The 25340-nt window shown below is 32.8% G+C and overlaps 1 protein-coding gene across 1 annotated transcript; it reads right to left on the bottom strand.

Annotated features, from left to right (window-relative positions):
- Positions 1-781: 781 nt before the first annotated feature.
- On the bottom strand, positions 782-24472 carry LOC123672067 (CCR4-NOT transcription complex subunit 1). Its single transcript, XM_045606041.1, has 10 exons — positions 24116-24472; positions 23678-23884; positions 16998-19244; positions 14309-15013; positions 10803-12046; positions 8438-8852; positions 7805-8341; positions 3302-4572; positions 1214-1477; positions 782-1102 (listed from the first exon to the last, which is right to left on the bottom strand). The coding sequence occupies exons 1-10, from the start codon at positions 24215-24217 to the stop codon at positions 1024-1026; spliced, it is 7071 nt and encodes a 2356-aa protein (XP_045461997.1). The 5' UTR covers positions 24218-24472; the 3' UTR covers positions 782-1023.
- Positions 24473-25340: the final 868 nt, after the last annotated feature.

Below are 25340 nucleotides of genomic sequence, written 5' to 3'. Positions count from 1 at the left end.
CTCGGAATCCACGTATCATGTATGTATTTATAATATGCAGAATGTGCATAGAGAAAGAAGAATATTTTCCAACATACTTTTAATTGGTTCTACATATTCAACCAACCCCTGTTTGCCTTTCGTAAGCCTGCTCAAATGCATGGTAGTCAAAGAACTGCCTATGCATTATGTGAATAATTTGAATTTTTTTCACTTTGAACTGAGAATCATCAATATTGAACGTAATTTGGTGAAAATTAATGAGTTTTTTTATGTTAACTCTTAAATTTTAGGGAGCATAAAATATTTTTGAATGCATACATATTGTGGAATTAAATACAAAATATTGAATGTTACTGAAGTTAAGAATTTTTGTTTATACTACAGAAAACTAAATAATCCGGTACAAACAAGGTAACATCAGCTATTTAATGATACTTCTCAATACACGGTAACTGTCATGTTCAATTCATTATGAACCTGCAAATAGAATGAGTTTAATATTTTTTGTTTTGTTACATTCACAAACTACTGAACTCAGTGTAGATGTACTGATCTGTCACGTGACCGATTTCAATCTTGTTATCTCCACTTTGGGTTGGTTACCTAAAAGTCTACTAGATAGCGCCGGATGTTTTCTCAGCAGTCGATCTATGATGTATACCGAGATTACTCTATTGTGATTAAAATTGAGCTTTATGTTTAAGTTCAAGAAATTTTGTATTACTCTAGAAGTGAATATTATGCAACTGGAATAATTTGAAGAAATTCTGGGAATAAGACATCCTAAAATGAAACCTCCTTTTTAAATCCTGGAAAACATGAAATCCATTTAATACATACATGAATTATTTATATAATTACAAATATTTGAAAATTCTTAAAAATATCTAATATATTACAACGCTAGTATCTACATCCTAATCTTAGTTTATAGTCATAGAACCCAAAAGATTTGTAACAAGCTTCAAAGATGAAAATAATGATTTTTTAATAACACTATGTACAGTTCACAGATCACATGTTTCATATTTTTATATAGTATCATTCTTGCAGTTCTGGCTCCTGTGGTTGTCCTAAAGTTTTCTGAACCATACATGATCTGGCCACAGATTCAAATAACCTAAAATGAACAATAAACATATTAAAAAAATTCAAATTATTTTAGTAACTACAGAAATTAAAGTATCATTATTCAAATCATTGTTTGATTTACGAGGATATAAATACTAACTTTTCAATTTCTGGTGCACATCGAACAAATTCGTGGCTCCAAAATTTATATGTAGGATTTTTTATTAGTTCAATGAAAGTGATAAGTAATCCCCAGGGATGTGGCCTGTTTACTATCAGTCTTTCAAGGAGGACTCTAGTTATTTGTTCTTGTATAGCCTCTGTGTTTGCTTCAGCGAACAAATACAACAACGTACAAGAGAAGTAATGAGTGTGGCTATTTGGATATCGTAATTGGTTCGCAATGGCGTTCAAGAAAAGGTATCTGAAAAAAAAAAAAAATTGTTAAGAAAATATAGAATATTAACAACTTAACAAACAGTTACATATTTGAATAACTACACAAATTATAATCAAGTAAAAAATATAATGTAAATTATCATATAGAGGTGCAATAATCTTCCAATTCAAAGCTATCTGCGAACTAGATCTATTAAGACTTCTTGGAAGTTCCTCCTCTTTATATCAATGAATTAGACATACAATATGTATTGTATAATGTTGAATTTCATAATTGTACTGAATCAATTTCTGCAAGATTTCTACAGAGTACCAGAGCTTTTTAAACTTTTTATTTACAAGCAAGTACGCATATATCCGTTTTTCTATTGATATTCTGAAAAGCAAGTCTTTCAGAATTTAATACACCAATTTTTTTCATTAGATTTTGCTCCATTAATTGGATTTGGAATCGTTCGAGAAAATAGTATATTGTGCAACAACTTTTCCCACGATTGTGGATTTGCAGATCGCAGTATCCACTTCAAAGGGACATCTATGGCCAAGAGTTTTTATGGAATAGTTCAAGTGACTTTGAATAAACTATACTTGTGCGTATTCATTCTGGAGACCTATGAAAATAATCTGATGCATCCATCTCATTACAGCTCTTTCGATTGAAACAATCGATCCTGTGGATCTTTTCGTTATTTCCGAATCTATTTTTAGATATAAAATTTATAAAATATACCTAGATTCGAATTTTGTATAAATTAGTAAAAAGCATAGAAATAATCAGATTGATGGAAGGATACTACCCTTGTTATAGGAAGCTCAATTTTTCTGTGCTCGTCAACAGTTGAAACCACAGAAATAATGAGAATCTTAGGTAAAAAAAGGTTTTTGAACACTTTCTATTATTTATATTAATACGAACCATATGATGTTATATATTTTTGAAATCAGGAAAAATTAAGCTATCAAAAAATAGCACAGAAATTTAGTGTTCCCATTTGAAAAAACATAACTTTGGGTCATAGCTTCGCAATTAAAAACCCTTTTGAAAAGACGAGCACGCCACTGGATTCCACGTAAAAAAAGTGCCTGTATAATGTTTCAATTTCAGAGCTCTATCATCAGTATTAGCGGAGATATAGATGTTTTTCGATATCGCCAATTTTCCAATTTTCGCTTATAACTCGAAAACAAAAGAAGGTGGCCAAAAATGAATACTACCCTTGTTAGTTTCTCAAAAAAAGAGACCGAGAAGTGGGTATCAGATTTTGTCTATCTCCTCTGGTTTAAAAGTTGTAGTGCTAAAACATCGAAATTTGCCCACCCTGTACAACGGGCACTTTTGAAACGGGAAGATTATTCTCCTTATCCCTACTCTCCATACTTTGATTATCAATATATTGTATTAAATAACATTCATAATAAACTCATCTGAATTCTATAATTTTAAAATGAACTAAATACAATATCGACCAAATATCAAATTCAATTTTGAAATATTAGGTAATAGTTTTATTAAAATAGCAATAAAAAAAAAACCGAAAAAATGGAGATGCGTACTATGTTCATTACTTATTATCAATATCCCCCAAAAAATTACGCTGTAGTCTAACAACAATTGAAAACTGGTATTCTACCCTGAACTAGAATATCAGTTTTCAGAGAATATCAAATAATAATACCAATTTTCAATATTCGAATAGTTATTTTTCCAGAATTATCCAATAGATAATTGAACTTCCTGTTTGAGGCTTTAATAATAATAAATTCACAATACAGCCGCTAAATAAATATCACCCAAAAAAAAGGGGAATTATACATCAATGGAAAAAATAGTTGAAATGTAATTAATTACCTTCCTTCAGTGTCCAAATCAACTGCCAGGTTTTGGAAGATGTCCATATGAGCACTGTGCGCTATTGTTGACATGTTAGGGGTGTGGCCTTTACTGCGGATGTGTGAAATAGCCTGACTCCCTACGTAAAGTATGAGTGCATTCATCAAAAGAATGTTATAGTGGACTCCAGGTCCGCTGGAAACTTGTAAATTACTTCTCAACTCTGAAAGGAATGTTACTGGAGCACGAGCCTTAAGGTAAGAATCAAGTTCTTTTTTGAACTGTGCAGGTGTTATCATTATCGATACATTTGCTAGAATACGAGGACCATAAGATATTTCAGGCAACATGTCCACTTTTAAATTTGGGGTAAATGGGTCTGGCAACCTCATATTCCTAGGGAATGCCGACAAAATTAAATTCCTCATTTGAATACAATTAGGTGGAATAACATCACAGAAATTATAATGATAGTCACACAAGAACTCCGGAAAGTCATGTAAAAGGACTAACAAGACCCTCAGTGTTCCTTTATACAACATTGTAACAGGTTTTGCTAATTCAGCGTTCCTGAGGAAGGGTGCAAGGTATTTGAACAGGTCAATGAGTAATTGCGCGTACATTGGCCAGCCTTTTTGATGTGGTGTTGTAGCAAGAATTCTTCCCATAAATACTCTATGACTGACTAGTTCCAGCCAAGCATAACAAAATCCAGCGGCTTTACATGGTCTTAATATATGCAGGGTATGACAAAAGGCCGTTAAGACATGGAAGTTGATCGTCTCGAGAACAGGTTCGGGAGAATTGAGTTCCAAAAAGAGCATTGTGAAAATTCTTTGATAAGGTAGTTGATGGAAGTCTATCACTCTTGTATCATGGTCTTGAAGTAAACAGCCAGCTACAATACCCAAAACTTTGTTCAGCAGATGCACTTTGGTATTTGTATTATTGGCTTCACCAGAATGTTTTACTAATAGGGCAACCAATTTTACAAAGGCATCTAAGGTGTGATAAATCTTTGCTCTTGTCAAGTTCATTGTCACTGACTTATCAGTCAGGCTTCTGTACACAGTCTCTACGCATATTTGGGTAGATAAACGGAAAAATCTAGTGATCAAGTCATCAGTTTTGAGGATACCATGAACATTCATTTGATGAACAAACATAGTAAATTGCTTGGTAGTATCCCTACCCTGAGGTTGGGAATTGTAGATTCCAATCCACTCTCTCAAAAGAAAGTCAGTTTTTTCAACAAGACCAGGAGGATCTTCGTAATTTGGGGCCCTCACCTGAAAAGGAAAACGAAAACTGTGAAAGGTCTCTTCGATTTGGACTCTTGAATTTATTTATTTTATTTATTTATTCCTGACCCTTACACAGCTAAAAGTTGGTATCAGAGCCTACATTTACATTATATTTCTCATAAACAACAACAATTCTTAAATATAATACATAATTGATCGTTGTTTCAAAATGAAATACTTTATATCTACATCATTCATCAAAATTCATAATGCTTATTGTTAAGACATATTTTTTAACATATTATTAATGTTGATTAATCCTTTACTGAAATCAGCAATAACGTAAATGGATCGCACGATTTTTATAGATTTTGGTATGCAAGGATCTTCTGATATGGCCAATACAGTAAAACCTCGATTATCCGTTCTCCTATTATCCGTTTTACTCTGTAATCCGTGCTCGTCGATATTTTCACTCATCCGTTCCCACGAGCAGACATCCACTCGATTATCCGGGATTCAGTTCATTACGCATGCGCCATAGTAATAATTTGGTATAATTTGAAAATGTTTTAGTCGATGATGTTGAGGAATGGCTAAATTCGGATTCAAATGAACCCGATTATCAGATACTGGATGATTCAGAAATCGCATCAAAATTTTCCCAACCTAACCAATGTATGGATACAGACGATTGTCGATTAAAGTGTTGAAGAATTTTCCACGCAGGAAATAGTTATTCATAATACAAGTGCAGAAGGCATTGATATTCTTCCACGACCTCAAAATTCAAAAACGAGCCACGAAGTGGCGAGTTTTTGAATGGACGAGTGGTAGAATGGGCCTTCTGTACGAGTATTATACATTATTTTCTCTAATTCATTGCATTTTTATTGAAATTAATGAAATATTTCCATAAATATCTTTTAGTGATTTTTGCATTGAAAAATGTTGGTTGACAGAACGACAGAACTGATTTCTTCAAGGCAAATTGATGAATCGATAGAAAAAGCCGTGGCGGAAAGTTCGGAGTACCAACATATAATAATAAAATATAACCATGAAAACTGTGCGTTTCAGATATATTCTCGCACGATTTTCTTCTACAAGATGTGTGGAAGAATGAACGGAATAACCACAGAATTAGAGAAACACTGTTTCTGCCAAAGACGCGTTGAGATTTGCAAATGGTCTGATGCACTATTTAGAGCAGGAAAATGATACGGATTATATTGATGTCCTCCACTTGAGGAAAATTCGGGCTCACATTTGTCTCAAGATGAATAATAAAAAAAGACAGACAAAAATTACATACTTTTTCAACTAAAATATATACATTCGATGTATTATAGGTACCAATGCAATGATTTGTTTTTCATTTGTATATTTTTATATGATATTATGATTCTATTGATTTTGTTGCTTAATAAATAATTGTACCCCATACATTTCTCTAATTTTCATAGTTGTTGTGCGTATTTTGAGGAATTTCGATTGTCCGTGTTTTTCGATTATCTGGGAACCGTTTCCCCTCCATTAGGCCGGATGATCGAGGTTCTACTGTATTATGGTGGTATTTACATTATTGTCAGATCTTCCCTTTGTCCTGAATTATGATGAACTTCGTTATTTCAAATGGATTCTGTATTTGAATAAACTTGTTTGATGTGAATAATCTATTAGCGTATTCGACTGGCAGCACCAGTGCGAATTAATTCGAAATTTTGTATTGCTAAATGACATAATTAGCTCGAATTAATTCGAACTGGTGCAGCCAGTCGAATACGCTAATAAAATATTTGTTTCATGTTAGATGTATGTCCACATTGGAATAGTAGAAAATTTTAGATGACATATTGAAGACAGGCAAAGTTATGTTATTATATAATACATTTAGATACAGAGGGAGTTCTAAATATTGAACGCCTAATTTATGTCGGATTTTGGTATGCAAGGATCTTGTGATATGGGGTTGTCCATTAATCACGTGAGGCTTGAAAGGGGGGGGAGGGGTTTGATAAAAATCACGAAAATATCACAAGGGGGAGGGGGGGGGGATGTAGTAAGATATCACGTGTATTTATCTTTTCGTCAAACGCGCGATTTTCAAACAAATATTAAGCGGCACGGCGCGGCGTGTAGTGACCTTGACTACATTAAATATATTCATGTACTAGTACAATACATGTTTTTCCTATGATTACACTCTTCGTTTATTATTATTGTTATGGCAATCAAAAAAAACTTGCAACCTAGTGTAGACATTTTTATTATGGTCCTTAATTTCAGAAGAAAGATTATAGTTTATACCTGTATTTAAATTAAGATAATATTCAGAAAATTTTAAGATTCGTTGTAGGTACCAAAAATACACGTGATGTTGAGAAGGGGGAGGGGGGGTGGTCTTAAACCTCACTACGTATCACCAATGGGGGAGGGGGGGTTAAAAAATGCTAAAAAAAGATCACGTGATTAATGGACAACCCCTATGGCTGATATTATGGTAGTATTAACATTATTGTCAGATCTTTCTTTTTTCTGGAATGAATGCTCTTTGTTATTTCACATGGATCACATGTATATTTTTTGCCTTTAGAAATCCTGAATATTTTTCATGTATTGTTCTGTATACCTAAATGCCATAATTCCAGAGTTGCAGCTATATCTACATTATCTCCGGCAAAGTTATAATTATACATTTAGATGGCTATAAATGAATTTATTGTTCCCCTGGCGAAGATAACATCAATGTGGCTTCAACTCAAAAAATTATTCTATTCAGGTAAATAGAATAATATTTAGTTGAAGCTACATTGATGTTATCTTCGTCAGGGGAACACTAAATTCAATTATAGCCATCTTAATGTATAATTATAACTTTGCCGGAGATAATGTAGATATAGCTGCAACTCTGGAATTATGGCATTTAGGTATATGGAACAATACATGAAAAATATTCAGGATTTCTAAAGGCAAAAAATATATATGGTGATCCATGTGAATTAAACAAAGTTCATTCATTCCAGAAAAAAGAAAAATCTGACAATAATGTCAATACCACCAAAATATCAGCCATATCACAAGATCCTTGCATACCAAAATCCGATATAAATTAGGCGTTCAATACTTAGAACTCCCTCTGTAAATGATATACATTGAGATTTCATCGTTAGTGGTTACTCCACTTTCTTTGAAACTCTTAATTGCTATCAATGAACTATATAAACTTGAAACACTGAAAAGGAAAAAAGTGTAAATTTATAATTGTAAATCTTACCTGAAGCACGCCATTATGAATATGAACGGTTGGCCCAAATGGAGTTCTGTCACCGAAGAACGTTGAAGTCTCATGATTTTGTCGTAAAATATCTATTATTGCCCCAAGACCTTCAGGTACTGCGCGATTATGAGACTGAATTTTGGCTAGCATGTCAATAGTATTCAATAAGTCATTTTCAGTTATGAACTGGTTTGATCGGTCATCAATCAGATATAGTTGAGCTATTTGCATAGCACAATTAACTGCCATGTAATTATTGCCATTATCCATCAGTTGAGCAAGGCTCACATCAAGTTGAGGCAGATTTATGAGGCCAGATTTGATAAGGGTATCTAGCGCATCTATGTTGTATCGGTACTCATCTCTTCCCTCCATTAGTACTCTAGTTACAAATTTGCTCATCCATTGTTGACCAAAGAATCTCGGATCTTGTAAAGTTTTCATGATTCTGATTACTATTTCTTTAAATCTCACAACAAAAGGATCGCTGTCCGATTGTCCTCCTATCAAACACTCTTGAAGACTTTCAACGCACTACAAACAAATACACATGACATTATTGGCATCATTTTTTTAAAAACTATGTGTATTTTATTTTATTCATCTCAAAGTTCCGAAATATTTATTTACCTTTTGAACTAATGTTTGTAAAGTAGCAATATCCCTCGCTCGTAAAGTGTGTACCAAACAGTCTCTCAATATAATCATATTCGTGTTGAAATGATTATACTGGCTTTGCGCACCTATAGCCTGAATGAATTGTTCCAAATCCAACAACAATTTATCGAAATGTATACTTGTATCTTCGCCTTGAATTCCTTGAGAGTTCGAGAAAGAATTTACAACATTATGTTGAGATGTTTCCATATGTTGATGCTTCGTGATCATAATAGTGCTGTCACGTTCACTGGGTAAAAAACCAGGAATGTTCCTAGCATACTCCTCATAAACAAGCATTTGACTTGGTGTTACTGTGCTTCTTAGTCGAATTGGTTCAGGCATTCTATCCATTTGATAGGTGTAGATAGTTTGATCACAAAATTGTCTGAAAATTGAAACAGAAAACATATTTTGATTAAAGAAAATGAAAACAGTGAAATGTCTAAAAACAGGTTGTAATCGTTTATGATTGGATAGGTAGAAATGAAGTAGGAAAAATCAAGAACCCCAATTATTATGTATGTAAGAGCCTCCAAGGTCTCATGACCTTTAGGAAGGTTAGATGCTTTTTATCTCTCAATATACAGAGTTAGAACTATTTAGAGTAGCACTACAGGCATATCGAAAACCGTTAGAGATACTGGGTAGCTTGAATTACAAAAAATTGCGTTATTTAAGGATTAGTGTGTTGGTGTTAACAGGTCCAAAACATCTCCAATAGTTCCTGTGATATCTCGAAAAAACTGAAAATCGAAATTTTCTTTTTTCTGTATAACTCATTTGCTTCTGGAGATAACATCACAAAATTCGGTTTGTAGTCATTATCCAATATAGATTCTAATGGTGCGTATGATTTTTTCTGTTTTCCATTATTTCAGAGACGCGATAGCAATTTTTTCTTCTTATAGACGCCATATTGTTTTTCCTTATGAGATGATAAAGAAAAAACACGAATTCAAAAATGTATCACACTCTACAAAAACATCGAATCTAGATACGCAAATTTGAATTGTTATGTGAAAATGTAACTTAACTATAGTGAAGTTATCTCCAAAAACAAATGAGTTATGGAGAAAAAAAGAAAATCTCGATTCTCAGTTTTTTTCGAGATATCTCGGGAACCAATGGAGATATTTCGGATCTGTTCAAACCAACACACTCATCCCTAACTAATTTTTGTAATTTAAGCCACCCTGTCTTTCTAACGATTTTTTGATATCCCTGTAGTGGCCCTCTAAATAGTTCTAACCCTGTATATCGAAACCTATCAACTTTAATGTCAATCTGTTACCTGGACACATTATTTTTTTCATAAACAGGGTAATGATGAATTGTTACCAGCGTGAGAAAATTTCTACCCGGACCAATAAGCCATTGTTTAGTACTTTTCAAGACTGAATGCGTTGTATTATGTTTATGTTTATTTATGTTTTGGTATGGTGAAATATTTTTATTCAAGGATTGAAGAAAAAGCCCCACATTGTCATGAATATTTTTCATTATTTTCGATAATTTATAGAAACACTTTCAAATCCATTTAACATGTAGGTTAGAAACAAAATGAGCCAAAAGGTCTATACAGTAGAACCTCGATTATCCGTTCTCCTATTATCCGTGCTCGTCGACATTTTCACTCATCCGTTCCCACGAGCAGACATCCACTCGATTATTCGGGATTCACTTCATTACGCATGCGCCATAGTAATAATTTGGTAGAATTCGAAAATGTTTCAGTCGATGATGTTGAAGAATGGCTAAATTCGGATTTAAATGAACCCGGTTATCAGATACTGGACGATTCAGAAACCGCATCAAATTTCTCCCAACCTAACCAATGTATGGATACAGACGATGAAAGTGTTGAAGAATTTTCCACGCAGGAAAACACTGTTTCTGCCGAAGACGCGTTGAGATTCGCAAATGCTCTGATGCACTATTTAGAGCAGGAAAATGATACGGATTATATTGATGTCCTCCACTTGAGGGAAATTTGGGCTCACATTTGTCTCAAGATGAATAATAAAAAAAGACAGACAAAAATTACAGACTTTTTCAACTAATATATATACATTGTAATATAGGTTCCAATGCAATGATTTTTTCATTTATATATTTTTATATGATATTATGATTCTATTGATTTTGTTGCTTAATAAATAATTATACCTCATACATTTTTCCTATTTTCATAGTTGTGCGTATTTTGAGAAATTTCGATTGTCCGTGTTTTTCGATCATCCGGGAACCGTTTCCTGTCCATTAGGCCGGATGATTGAGGTTTTACTGTAGTTTTATGGTTAAAAAAAAAAAAAAACACAGAATAAATATATCTTACCTTCCTTCTTGCCTTGCAATTTTCCTCAATTCATATTCATTCATAAGTCTCTTATCAATTTCAGGAATAGCTTTTTCTACAGCGGTTTTTTGTATGAAGGCACATGCCAATTCCATATTATCAGTAGCAATAATCAGCGCGGCTTGTTCAACGAGTTCTTTTTGTTGCATTGTTGGTGAATTCAACGTATTTAACAGAGCTTGTTTACAGTTGGTGTTTATTGCAGAAAGAAGTTGATCTCTGCAAGTTATCATTGCCATTCCAGCAGTAAGATTCCTAACCATATAATGAGCTGCAAGTCGCATTCTATTTTCATCAGGATCCAATGCGAAATCTTTCCTTATTATATTTTCACATGTTTGCAGAGCAATTTTGATGGATCTGTCCACTACTGGTCCTATCCATTCTTGAACTGCTCGTTCAATGGCGGGTTTAACTACCGATTTGAGTTGTGGAGTTGTTTGAAAAAGTAGAATATTCTGATTGATAACCGTTAGTGTATTGATAGCAGCCATGCCTGCCAATTGAATGTCACTGTAACTATATTTCGGTTCTGGTGGTGCAGGAGTAGCAGATGTTGGAGTTGTATTGGTAGGCTGCCCAGGACCTATATTGGATAATTCAGACTCCGAGAGATTCGGTGCTTGCGTGTGGACCTGAGATATCGAGGTATCCTTTTTGGCTTGTTGGGACAACTGATATTCAATTTTTTTAATTCTTTCAGGATCTTTCAAGTAAACAGATGGTTTCAACTGATTAACTTCGATCTCCAAATTTTTACAAAGAACTTCAATTTCAAATTTAAGATTAAGTTTCAAGTCTTGTTCTTGATGTAATTCTGCTAAAACATTCATTATGGCCATTGTCCAAGGATTTGGCGGTTTAAAAACTTTACTTTTTGAACATGCTTCTAAAACTTTCGCTACAAACGGCACTACATAAAGTAACTCTTGGGACCCTTTATTATACGCTTCAACAAGCAAAGACTTAAGATCAAGATCATTCTGTAAAATCGGTTTGTTTCTTCCTAATGTCATAATACCTAACCAGTGGCCTAAATTCTTCAATAAAGAACGATCCGAGAAATTAGCTATCACTTTATCCGATCTCAGCAATACTCTTATATTTCTGTGAGTTTCTTCAGTCACCAGCTTCACAACTTCTGCAACTCCCAACGTATCAAGAAAATTGGAATAGAGACCATGGAAATTAAGTTCGATTGAAGCTCTCTTCATTACCAGATACTGAAAAAATTGTTCTATGATAATTTTATGAAGGTTGAACAGAAAAAAATAATGGTAATAATATAATTGAAAATTCAAGCGTTTTCTATAGTATTTTCTCAATTATTTGAATTGCAGATTTTTCTCACTATTTCTTCACTATTATTGAAAATGTCCACATTTACTGTCAAATGTGAACAGTTTCTGAATGAATATTTGTTCGGTTACATTGAATAATGCCTCTTGGTAAAAAATAATTATAAAAAAAAAATAATTACTTAATCAGAGATAAATAAGTGTGTTAAACTCTACAATCAAAGAATAAACTTCAATTATCATTCAAATTTTTTGTTCTTGAAAGTAATGATTTTAGTTTTGTGATAGAAATGCACTAATTACATAGTATTGTTCTTTATATAATGTTTAATACAAAAATGGCTACCCTGAATTGAGATCAGTCAGCCAATTATTCGATTTATTCATACAAACAAAAAATTCGTAGAATTGAAGGATGCTAAGCTGACAATGAATGTTCTCATTATCATCTAAGAAATAAAATTTGAAAATTCAATATCTCAAACAAATGACTACATAAAAATATTAAGTATATTATATCAGGTGTGTGAATAAGTCTTTCCCGTTTTTTTTCAAATTTTGAGCCTTTATTGTGAAAAAATGGTTACAAATGAATTATTGAAAGTATTGGCCATCGCTAGCTACAACTTTTCCCCATCTTTCTGGCAACATACGAATCCCGTTGCGAAAAAATTCGACCGGTTTGGCCTCTATGCAGTCATCCACCCATTTTTTGACTTCCTCGTAGGAATGGAAGTGCTGGTCAGCCAGGCCATGCGTCATCGATCTGAAGAGATGGTAATCAGACGGAGCAATGTCTGGACTATACGGCGGGTGGGGTAGGACTTCCCATTTGAGCGTTTCTAAGTATGTTTTCACCGGCTGTGCAACATGTGGGCGAGCATTGTCATGTTGCAAAATAACTTTGTCGTGCCTGTCGGAGTATTGTGGCCGTTTTTCTCGCAGTGCGCGGCTCAAACGCATCAATTGTCGTCGATAGACCTCGCCTGTGATCCTTTCATTCGGTTTCAGAAGCTCATAGTAAACCACACCTAGCTGGTCCCACCATATACAGAGCATGAGCTTGGCGCCATGAATATTTGGCTTGGCCGTCGATGATGATGCATGGCCGGGTAGTCCCCATGATTTTCTTCGCTTCGGATTATCGTAACGGATCCACTTTTCATCGCCAGTCCCGATACGATGCAGAAAACCCTTTCTTTTATGTCGCTGAAGCAGCTGTTCGCAAGTGAAAAAACGCCGTTCGACGTCTCTCAGCTTCAGTTCGTACGGCACCCAATTTCCTTGCTTTTGAATCATTCCCATGGCTTTCAAACGCTTGGAAATGGTTGTTCGGTCAACTCCCAATGCTTCAGCAAGTTCTTCTTGCGTTTGACACGAATCTTCATCAAGCAAAGTCGCCAATTCTTGATCTTCAAAGATTTGCGGCCGCCCGGAACGCTCCTTGTCTTCCACGTCGAAATCGCCACTTTTGAAGCGTCGAAACCATCCGCGAACACTTGAATCATCGACACAACCTTCTCCATAAGCTTCCTGAAGCAACCTATGCGCCTCGGCAGCAGATGTCTTCAAATTGAACCAATAAAGTGAAACTTCCCGCAAATGACGTCGACTCGGCTCAAATTTCGACATTTTCACGATTTCAAAAATTTATGATGCGAAAAAATTTCAACTAATGTGTTAGTGTGGAATTGTTGACAGATGAATAAGCTTTGATTATGACATATGTAACCATTAAATACTCGCACAGTATTGGTGGCGCCATCTCTTACAAAAAACGGGAAAGACTTATTCACACACCTGATATATTTTTGGAATGGAAATTTTAAGCTCTATCGAAATAAGTAAAATTAATTGTGTGTCCCATTTAAAAAAAAAAAAAATTTCAAGGCAATGTTTTCACAGAAATTAAATATTTTTAATAAGAGAAAAGTAACAGCAATATTTCGAAAATGAATTTTTTAGAAAATGAACTATGTAATGGTGATAACTAATGAGTTTCTCATGAAAATTGGCCCACAGACATCAACATTAGTTTTCCTCTATCTAGTATAAAAGTAGGACTTCCCCCTTAAAAATGGCCCACCCTGTACCTATTGTACAGATGAATATGCAATAACTTATTCTTAAGGGTGAAATGAAAAAAGTCAAAGAATATGCAGACTAAATAAATAGCAGCAAACATACCTGTGACAGCCATGGTCTGTATTCTTCAAGTAAAATTTCCCTCAGTTCTTCACATTTGGTTTTCAAATTTAGTTGACTCAAGTTATTGAATATGAATGCAGTTTTATCCTGAACAGGATCCGGAGGTGCAATTATTTTATCTTCTTTTTCTGTGGCTACCAATAGGGTATCAATATTTGTTGCATTAGCAATGGATGGTCGGGATCCCAATGTACTTGTTGTTGTTGTACTTGATTTACTAGGTGCATTAGAACTAACTGCAGGGGTATTTTTATAACTTTGTGTAACTTGCATACTATTAGGTGCTAACATTGTTGTTAAACTGGCTGGTAAAGTAGAGCCCTGAGGTTTTGAAGGTGGCTCTAAGCTCTGCAATCCATATTCTACATACTCTTGGAGATGGGGTGGAAAATCAACAAAATGAGTAATGGCCCTGACATGTTCGCAGTACTTATGATACTCCTTCAGACGAGATTTAAATCTATCTAGAGCAGCAATACCAAAATAATACATTTTTGAACCTTCAGGCTTTTTAAGGGCATCTAAAACAAATCGTAGGGCCAAACCAAGCGCCACATAGGAAGTTACAATTCCTCTCTCAATTATTCCACCAAAAAGTTGTGCAGTTATGTGCAATTCTTTGTCTGGGTATTGAGGAAAAAACTTATATTCCTCAAACAGGTTTCTTAGCATGCAGTTGAAAACCTGCAAATTAAAATAAAATAAGTTTTCCAAAATAACATATATTTATCTATTATAAATGTTTATTGCTATTTTATAATTTCATTTTTTCAACTCTTATGGTGGTTCTAAAGAAGATTTCCAAATAAGAATTTTTTACATTTGATTGATTGCCTCTAAGAATGTTTGCCATTTTTGATGGATGAATTTCCATGTGAGAAGGAAATAAAGTGAAGAATGCGATTCTCATTTTTTAGAGTCGTACTTAGGTGTTTTTTTTTATCCAGTGCTTAAATATGTAGTGACATTTGGCTTGACTAAAATTTTCATCTTATCTTGTAGTAGGTAATGGATCGCCAGTAAGGCCGGAATTGTATTAGAATTAGGGCTGGGAATTATGAATGGATAAATATTCATTGAATATTTATTTTAATAATTTCGAACAGTAGCTAGACAGTTATTGTGAGAAGGGCAATATTTTCAATATATCCTTAAAATATTGTAATATTTTGTCATTGTTAAACAGGCCACCAGTACTGCCTACTGTATTTGAGGTCAAGAATAAAAAAATTGTTATTTCAGAATTTGAAGTATTTATGAGTTTATTGTTATTGTGATTTGAAATAAAAATTTTCTGCTGATATGCTTTTTTAATTTTGTTTTGGTCGTGACAGTCAACATGTTTTATTTTTAAAAATCACATCCTCACTGTCTGTTCCATAACTCTGATCCATGGAAAAATTGTACAAAATTTATTGAACTTAAAAGGTTCAGAGAACATTAATAATTATTTTTATATATAAATTTTTTCCATGTAAAATATGAATTTGAAAGAATTGTCCCCTTTTTGCATTGATGTATATGTATATACTAGTTTTTCATAAACTGAACAGGTAAATTATTAATAGGAATCTCAGTCAGTATGATAATACAATATTCCATTTGAAAATTAATTCAAAACAGGGCGAAAGCGCAGTCAAACCATCAGCGAATATAACGATCGCTACATATTTATTTTAGTTACCTAGAATTTGATTTAAATATTTCACCCATTAAAATGCCGTGATTCAAGAACTTGAAATTCGAAGGTACTCATTTTATATTCCATTTTATAAATATTTTGTTTAAAAAACTGCTAATCCAGTTCTATTTGAATTTAGCTTCATAATAAACCTAAATATTATAATATTATTTCCATAATATCCCTATTGTCACCACTGTGTTTTATCAAGTCAGTGTAAACAAGATAGAAACGGAGTGCCATCTATGTTAAATGTGGAACCAAGTTGATATTGAGATCGTTTAAATATTAAATTAAGGGCCGGTTTTTCACATACGAATAAAATTATTCATTACTACCACAAATACAGTCAGTCACTGCCGTATACATCTCATTCAGAAGCAGAACTTGGAAGATTGAAGAAAAAGAAGCAGATGAAAATCAAAATGGTTGATTGGGAAAAAATCTAGACTATCGCAATTGAAAATAATATTGTTCTGTATAAATATGTCATCTAACATATTTGGACACAAATGGACAACTCATTTAAAGATAAAAGATGTCGATTCTCTGGATAAAAACTTAATAATTATGATAATTTTTGTAATGTCTTTCACTATGAAAATTTATTAAATATTCTATAAATAGTGTACTCATCATGTTTAAGATTTTCATTTCAATTTTTTTTTTTTGGGAAAGGGTATTCGATTAATCAATATATAATAATTAAAAGAATGATTATATTCCATACTGAAAACCAATATGATAGATATAAAAAATTGGATAGTCCAGCCAACAAACTGTTATTTGTCCATCAACCTCAAGATCTTTATCTTTTGTTTAGAATATTTTTTTGGGGTACCATTGATCGTAGCACCCCCCTGGAGTTATATATGCTCACACGTAGTTCTTTTGATTCCAAGGCAACCAAAGAAATAAAATTAAAATTTGATTCCATTTTTATACCAGCCAAGTGTTAAATAAATAATATTATTATTATTAACTTACCTCTCTCTCACGTTTGTTATTTGATTCTTGAAATCTTTTCAACATGTCAAGAACTTCATCAATTGTCAAAGTTGGATGGGGTGGATGGTTGTAAATTCTCTGAAAATAGCTATTTGCTTCATCTTCAATATCCTTAGATACATTGGGAGAGATTTCAGGAAACAAATTATAATCTTGGAGTCTGGCCTTATCTAAGGTAGGTGCTGGGCCCATTCTTCCGATATTGTTAAGTTGATTAACACCTAAAACTAAAGATGAACTCGTACCAACAGGTCCTTGATGTTGCATTTGAATCATTGAGAATGGACTATTAGAAGTTCCAGCATTCAGTATTCTAGAAGGAGAACCTGGTGAAGGAACCAGGGGACCTAATCCACTTTGAAGGTTAAAAGCTGTGCTAGGAGGCCCTCCTAAAGTCATATTAGCTAAGTTTGTACTGAGACCTGAAATTGATTCCACTGATGTGTGATTGTATAACTGTCCTGCTAAAGCTGTTGTACTGAAGGTACCACTCGGTCTGAGGATAGTTGGTTGTGTTCTGTTTTTTAGAACTAACGAAAACTGATTACCAATAGACATAATTGCTTCGTGGCAATCTGGCCCGACACTAGTCAAAGTATTTTGTAAACATAATAACATTGTACTAATTGTTTCTGTAGGTAAAGGTGCTGCTTTCGTTAGTGGTTCTTCAATTTTACCGGTCATTTGTGGAAATCTTCTGTGCAAAAACTTCACACAGGCCATTACGAATGGATCTCCATGTTCTCTAATTTTATCTGCAAGCCATTTTTCCAACTTCAAATATTCTCTTCTGGATGCTAAACAGGCTAAATCGATTATGAATGGATAAGACTGAGCATTTTGAGCGTTTAGCAGCAGTGACAAAGCCTTCAAATCTTGAGCAACATCTAATATTCTGGAAAGTCTTGTTTGATCGCATTCTCCTCTACCATACCATTCTGCCATGGCATGCATAATAACAGGTCTAATGTTGATATTTGAACAATGCCAAGCATGATGTAAAATAATTGCAGAATTAGGATGATTTACAAGAAAAATAGGGATCAAACTTGTCAGCAGTTCTTGTCGTAAGACAGTTACAGGTCCTGATATTTGTAGTAGGGCAAGCACTAAAACATCAGCGCAATTGTGCAAAGGATACTTGAACAACTCAAAAACCTGGCTGAATAAATTGCATTCTGATAAGTTTAGAAGTAATTCTACAAGATTCAGGGATTTCCAATTAGCCAGATCTTTATTATCTTGCTCTGGGGGTGTTTTCAGTATATCTACTGCAACAGATATGCATGGATAATCAGCAAAACAGAATACATCTGAATTTTTCAATATTGCCTGTATCAAACTGAATTGACCATCGACATTATTCCATCTCCTATAAAATTGGTCAATAGGAAAGGAACTTTCAAGATGAAATCCATGACTCTGTAGACCTTGGCGAAGTGCACTTATTAACAATATTAAACCTTGTCTATCTTTGATCATAAAATCTGGATGATCCAGATCTGAAAAAACATTTTTCCACTGAAAATTTGGTACAGTTTCTTTCACAGCTTGAACAAATAGATCTATGTTCCAAGATGTTCTAACTTCATTTATATTAAAAGAACTATTCTGTTGGATGTCATCAAGGCCACTATGGGTTCGGCACATAATACTTAACACCCGTGCTATAACCGAAGGGGTTATATCTCGACCTCCCAATTTCACCAAACTGGATCTACATTCTTCTATACTTGAGGTGAAACTATATCCCATTTCAGTTATGACATCAGCTAATGATGTATCTAACAAACCCCCGGATAAACCGGGGCCATCGGAAGACATATCGGGAGCTAATTCACACTGTTCAGGGTAAACTAGAGGCGCTAGAACTACCGGAACTAAGTCAATAGGGAAATCGCGTTGTAATGTATTAAGGAACGTCTGATGTATATCGTTTGAAAGTCCAACTTCTTTCGGCGATTTTAAGATTGCAGTTAAAATCAAGTTCAAAACTTCCGGAGATGTTTCATGTAAACCACCTTCGTGTTGCCTACTGCTTCCTTGAGTGTCAATGTAGGTTTGCACTAAATTTGGAACACTTGCTTTCAAATGAGTCTGTGCTAAACTGGCTACTTCACTGTTGGGGGAATGGCGTAGGGCAAGAGCAAAAACAACTTCTTGAACAGCTGTGAGACGAAGGCACTTGCCCAACTGTTGGAAAAATTGTTGGCCAAATTTAAGATTCTAAAAGAATAAAAAAAATTTAGAAATTTCTATTATATGAAAGGTTTTAAAATTGCCAGAGATTTTTCACATTTTCCTGTTTGAGATGCAGGTAAACTTATTTATCAGTACATTTTGTGGATTGGATGACTATCTAGTAAATATTCAAAGAACGTCCAATGCTTGTAGTATTCTCATTGCTTAATAATAAATATTTTGTTTTAACGAAGGTGATGTAAACTATCCGGATATTTAAATGGAAATCTTATTCATTATATAATAATAAAGTTCACAATATGTTGATAAACGGCCAGCATTAATGGGTACACAATAGATCTTATGGTAGGGGTGTAATGTAACACCTTAACAGTACTCAATAATCAAAAACCATACATTGACAATATTTTCCAGTAAATGACAAAATATGGGTTGAATTATTATTGTATATTTATGCAGTATCAAATAACAAATATTCAAAAAGCGCTAACCTATTTCTTTTACTCAATATTCAGGTAGTTCAAATATGAGGTTATCTTCTATATAAATTTCAATTTATTGGTTCATTATTCACTTACATGACATGTACTTCTAATTAATGATATTTGGTCTACTTGAATAGTAACATTTTGGTTATTCGTTATTTGAAGCTGCATAAATGCATACCTTTAATTTACTATTTGAATGAATTTCAGTGTGGAGCCAATAATTTGCTAACCATCTTAAAAAAAAGGGTTCTGCATACCTCCCAAGTATTTAAACATACATATAATAAGACAGTTTTTTGGTATTCTAAATTGGAAAAGATAAAAGTTAAATAATTATTTGAACTCACTTCCATCAATTTGATACTGCAAATCCAAAAAATTTATCCCATACTATCAGCTATCTTAAATGTCAAATCAAACAGATCGGCTCGAACACTATCAAAATTTGTAATTAATGTTGAAACCTTTGAAATTTTCCTTGACCATTATATATTCACTTCATTACTATATTATTTTTATTATATACTAACTATCAATATTATTCATAAAAAAAATCAACAAGTCATCAAAAAGGAATTATCATCTGTCATAGTGCTAAATAAATGCTACATAAAAAAAAGATTTTCACCATAGAATAGAGAATAGAGTATAATTCTATTTCTAAGGAATATTTTTGGTCACAACTGTATTAACACATAATTACCACAAAGGATTTCAACTAATCTAACTTTCAGAGGGCTAAATAGTACTTTCACTTGATGTAAATGTTTTTATCTACTTATCTTCATTGGGAATGAAAAGTTTACAGTATTTATTTCGAAATTATGGCTTTGCATATTTACGATTATGCAATTCTATATTCCGAAATAGTAATACATAGAATTGAATCGCGGTTAGTGCTTCCGTTTATACCTTTTTAATAATCGCGCTTGTTCTAGAGGAATAGCGAAATTTCATTTTGCCCAAATGTTCTTAATTTTCGAATTTTGAAAGGAGAATGGTCTTAAATGACGAATGGAAATACCTCACAACCCGAATTCAATGAACAACCGTCAACCGTATTTTTTCATGATTGTGTTGGATTCTGTTTGGAAAAATAATGATGAAGTTAAAAAATGGTTATGCTCCTAAAGGCAATAATTTCCGGGTTAATGAGATTTCCTTGATTCATGTTGCTTGAGTATGCACAGTCAAATTCATCTAATCTTTTCCACAGAATATTTGACCAATTTTGAAACAGAAAAAAGTACTTCCTGGCATAACATTAATTTACACTAAATTATAATTATACTAAAATCAGCAATAATACAATCTTAAGAACAAGATGAATACAATACTTGAGGAAATTCCATTAAATCCTACTACTTTTACTATGGAATTTTTTCGAAGCTATTATAAATTCTGTATTATTTTTCCCTTTCACCGCCAATGTTTCGACACGGAAAAAAAAATCCAGCGACGGGATTCGAACCCAGGGTTATTCATTCCGAAAACCGAATAGAAATTTTCAAAATGAGTATACCATTTATTTTAGCAGTGCCATGAAAAAATTGCCAGTATCATTGCTAGATCTGATTATTCCTAATTTTACAATAAAATCACCTCAACAACATTGAAGTGAATTGCCAAATCCAAAGTAAACCAATTTTGAAGGAATTAATGCGATTAAGGCGGATTCTGAGATTTTTCCAACGCTAAAAATTCTAAGACTCTCTCTAGTTCCATTCGGGAGTTACGGCGCTTACGGTCGGACAGACAGAATTGAATTTCGAAACTTTTTCATTTGAGTCACTTCCCAGGTCGATCGGTTAAGGGAACAAACGTCGAATGTTCAATAAAATGTAGAATTTATTGATATTCCAAACTATTAAAAAAAAGTAAACAAATCCATCCAGGACGTTTTTGTGAGATTTGATTGTTAGATTCTACACTTTCCTGAACATGAATTGGAAAAATTTGGGAAGTTGAAAGAATGTTGCCTTCCAAAAGTTCCACAGGTTCATCGTTGGAAATAATAAATTAAAATTGTATATAGGGTGATTTATTAGCTTACTGACAAACTTTGTCATATGAAAAGTCATGTAAGTTTAACAAAAAACATTATGGGAACATAATATATGTCCGATTTCAATTATTTAAGGAAATAAATGGCTTCAAATGTTTCATTCATTTCTATTGATATGATTCAATAATAACAAAAAAGTATGCTTAAAAACAAGCGTAAATAAACTTGTCAGTAGGTATTCTAATTTTCGTGTTACACTAAAATTGTAGCGGAAAGTTAAGACTTGATACTAAGTATTAACTTAGTATACCAAGTATTATTACATCTTAAAAAATGTACGCTTACAGCGCGGAAGAGTATGTCGGCATCATATTCATTTATGGTTATTGCAATTACAATGAATTTGCTGAAAAAATTTTGCATACTACGGAACGTAGCGAGTTGAAACAACCAATGCTGAATTCAGTTCTTTCTCAAGTCAGCGATATTGCACTCAGCAATTGTAACATTTAATTGTACTTTCACTTTCAATTTTGAACGAATTTAATTCAAATTGTTGCGAATAATTTAATTATTCATTAATTTAATGATTCATTTAGTGTTCATCTTAGCAACTAGTAAATCGTACTATCGATCTAACAACAAACGCGGTAACTAACTAAAATCATTCTATCATGCAGAAAATGTATTTATGCTTGTTTCATTTCATATTTTTTTGTTATTATTGAATCATATCAATAGACATGAATGGAACTTTTGAAGCCATTTATTTCCTTAAATAATTGAAATCGAACAAATTATGTTCCCATTTTTTTTGTTTTAATTACATGACCTTTTATATGTCATAGTTAGCCGGTGAGCTAATAAATCATATAGGCCAGATGGATAATAAATAGTATAGTTGCATATTATCAAATCATTCCGTTTCTAATCAGTTTTATAATAAAAATTTGTTTTTCTGTAAACTGCATATTGCTGAATATTTGTAACTTTTCTTGTGTATGATAAATAATTGATTCAACCTATTGAATACTTCCATTTATTTCCATGAACATTCTAAAATCATAAATGACTGAAATAGGGTCTAATATCAAACAAGTAATTTTATGCTAAGTTCAAGTGAAATTACTAGTCACCAACTGGTTATGAACTACTATTTTATCAGTATAATAATTAATAGATAAATATCATGAATATTGAAATTTATGAAAATAATTATTCTTCTTATCTTTATATATTAAACAAAATGCTTAAAAGTATCAAAAATACAAATATGGTGCCCATGGTTGAATAAATACATATATAAATATATGTATATACAATAAAAGTTGTATTATTAGATTTCAAACATTTTCTGTTACATTGAATTCTGAACAATGAATAATTAATATTAAAATGATAACAATGAAAGGAATAAATTCCAATCTGGATAACAATAGCGGTTTCTTTTAAAATTCTCCCTTATAAATTAACATTTCTTTGAAAACAATAAAATTCTGATATAACTAAGATAATCTTATTTAAGAAAATATATTATTTTTTTATTAAAAGTGAATATTCTATTGTTATTAAAAAAGGAGTTTAATACATTTAGTGCATTCTAATGTGAACTGATAATAATTGTGTGAAATAAGGTTGGAATTGTAATCCAGAATTAGGTTAAATCATATTATGACTTGTGGAAAATGAATCAAAAATTGGTTATATTCCTTTGTTTACTTCAACTATTTTTATGATTCGTGCTTTTTTTTTAAATTAAGATTGGTATTAGGAATCCTACATAAATATTTGGCACTTAAGGAATTAACTGGATACTAAAATTATCATAATTTTCAGATTTCTTTGAAATATTTGTTGCCTCAGTCAGAATGACTGGAATGTACTTTCCTGATTAAACCAAAAAGAAAAATTTCTGACAATTTATTCAAATAAACTTGTGAGATAATTAAGAATTCAAAACTCACCTTAGTATTAGAAATCTGATTATTTACTGTGTAACAAACAGATGTTATTAGTGAAGGTTTATCCAATAATCTTGTGCACTGCTCTAGTAACACTTGATTCTGGGTTGATAGAGCTGCGACTTTATTAGCAGATTCTGAAAATTCCACTGATGAAAATAGGCATTGGAGCAACTGACGGTCCGCCTCCAGGCCAAACGAAGAAATTAACTAAAAAAAATAAATTAGGTTAAACCTTTACTATAATTTCTCTTCTATGAGGAATCTATAGTCAACAGATGAGATATGATTTATCGAAAAAAACAGAAGCAAAAAAAAGAGAAGAAAAACATCAACACCTTTGTCTTGTAACTAACTCAGTCGGTAAGTGTATATATAAAAACAGAACATGGCGGACGAAGTAATTTGTCATTTACGTTACAATATGTTCAAGAAACTTACCTTCGTTAGTTCTGTAACAACTTTTTTCTGGTTCTTTTTATTCAAAGATGCAACTAAATAACTTATTTGTGACAAAGTAAAAGACAACGAGTCTAGGTTCATAGTTCCATGAACTCGGCCTCGAAAGCTTCAAACGGGTTTGAAGCTTTCTTAGGAATTCTCGGGGCTTCTATCCACAAAGTCTTATATTTTTTAAAGAAATAACAGGATCTACAATGGTCCAAGACCATCATCGACACTTTCATGAACTTTTCTGTTTAATTTTCACTAATCATTGTTAGATTCGACAACGATTTACCTCACGCACAACACAACAGTCAACACATGCACTATGCCCTGCTTATTCTTATAAGAGTCTGCGTATGTCAAAGTCAAATCTAAGTGACATAACGTTTTCATTGAGCACTGAATTATATTCATAATTTCATCTGAGCAAAATACGTTCTATGACTGAATATCTCGAAAAAAGTCAAATAATAACTATTTATGATTTTTCGTAATTTGTACGAAAAAGCATCAATCTTCAGCTAAAATATATACGGTTCCCAATTATATTTTAGTGTTTCATGTTCAAGTAAATCCAATCCAGTGGCGTTGCGCAAATTTGACACATTTTTGAGCTCGAGTTTTGAGGAAATTAATTTGGTGGAATTTTGGCTACCTCATAATTTCAACTGTTTTCAAGCTATAATAGAATATTGGAAAATGGTGTTAAATTAAAAGTTCTTATAACTTCTTCATTAGTTAAGAATTAGCCAATTTCGGGCAAGCACCGAGTCATTATACTATACACTCCCCTGTCAGTACCGACGATGCCCCAGAGGAAGAACGCAAATGTGAAATTCAACTTATTTCCATATCTCGCACTTTTCTCGTATGATTTTTAATGAATCCCTTTTTTTAGTCCGAATTGAGTTGATAGTGGTTCTTTAGTAATTTAAGTTCTTGTTGATACGCAAACATGGAATCTCGGGAAATCATTATTTCGTGTTATACAACAACCCTGTTTTTTGAAATTATAGTATAGTACAGAATAGGTACTCGGGTTGGGACATAAATGGTTTCATAGGAATTGCAGCTCTTTTGAATATATAATGTCTGTTGCTCATGCGTGAATTAGGTGGTTAACAGTTCTACGAGATCGAGAACAAACTGAATGTACAAGAAGCGAAGAACAAGAAATCCTTTTTCTACACCAATTTGTTTTGTTTTATACCTACGTTAA

This window comes from Harmonia axyridis, chromosome 2, assembly GCF_914767665.1.
Source record: "Harmonia axyridis chromosome 2, icHarAxyr1.1, whole genome shotgun sequence".
NCBI lineage: Eukaryota > Metazoa > Arthropoda > Insecta > Coleoptera > Coccinellidae > Harmonia > Harmonia axyridis.
Note: the sequence above shows the minus strand (reverse complement) of the source record. Positions and strands in the feature narration are given on the sequence as shown.